The sequence below is a fragment of the Chaetura pelagica genome, unplaced genomic scaffold (genome assembly GCF_000747805.2).
Source record: "Chaetura pelagica isolate M959 unplaced genomic scaffold, ChaPel_1.0 scaffold2452, whole genome shotgun sequence".
Classification (NCBI taxonomy): Eukaryota; Metazoa; Chordata; class Aves; order Apodiformes; family Apodidae; genus Chaetura; species Chaetura pelagica.
In genome coordinates, this window is record NW_009952475.1 from 64,083 (window position 1) to 64,980 (window position 898).

The 898-nt window shown below is 62.6% G+C and overlaps 1 protein-coding gene across 1 annotated transcript in view; it reads right to left on the reverse strand.

Annotated features, from left to right (window-relative positions):
* The window catches only part of LOC104398483 (protein CASC3-like), a 14,519-nt gene that overhangs the window by 12,085 nt on the left and 1,536 nt on the right, over positions 1-898 (reverse strand). The window contains exons 3-5 of the mRNA XM_010008599.1: positions 731-795; positions 401-468; positions 41-179 (exon numbers count right to left, since the gene is read on the reverse strand). Coding sequence (XP_010006901.1) covers positions 41-179; positions 401-468; positions 731-795 — 272 coding nt within the window. The remainder of the gene's footprint in view (positions 1-40; positions 180-400; positions 469-730; positions 796-898) is intronic.

Here is an 898-nt window from a genome sequence, read left to right on the forward strand (position 1 = left end):
CCCGCTGCGGGCAGCCCCCCTGCCTGCCCCCCCTGCCTGCCCCCCAGCACTCACCATCATCTGGCTCAGGGAAAAATGAGGTAACTTCAGGCTCTGACTCCTGGATCCCTTTCCTTTTGTACATTCGGAGCTGCAGCCGCTGTAGGATTCTCTGTTCCCTGATCCGCTGAATGTCCCACCTGGAAAACGCAAGGCCCCAGGCAGTGAGGATCCACAGGCAGTGATGTGGGAACATCCCTCCTCCAGCAGCATTTCCAGTTCCCATCCCAGCTGGACCCTGGGCAGCTAGATCCCATGTCCCCTCCCCTGGGTGACACCCCGGGGGCCCTTCCCTGTGGAGGGGGCACAGACCACCCACCATGCCAGGGACCCAGGTCCCCACCACCCTCTTTGCTCCCACCTTTTCCTTCGTTTTTCATCCAGCTCCAGCTTGGCGTGCCGTTTGGAAAAGACGCTGTCATCCAGGTTCTGCAAGGACAGACAGGGATCAGCACGTCTGCCCGGCACTGGTGGCACCAGCACAGCCCAGAGCCATGGCACGGAGATGCTGGTGCTTCACCCCAGCCCAGCCCTCCAGCTGCAGCTGGGATGTGCTGCACTCTTGATGCTGGGCAAGGGGAAGAGGTGTTGCCAGCAGCGACTGCCACGAGCTGCTGTCCAGGAGGTGAAACACCCAGGAAGGCTCCCGTGGCAGCACCAGCTCTGCTGGAGGCCACGGCAGCACACGTACCTCCAGGATGTCCGAGGGGTTGGGGTCTCTCAGGGGCTCCACAACATGGTCCCTCCAAGACGGAACTGCAGGGTGAGAGGCGGGGCCGTTACCCCACACCAGGACCCCAGTGGCTTCAGCCCCACCTGCACCATCTCACCGCTCCTTTCCAGCCTGTCCCACCTTTGG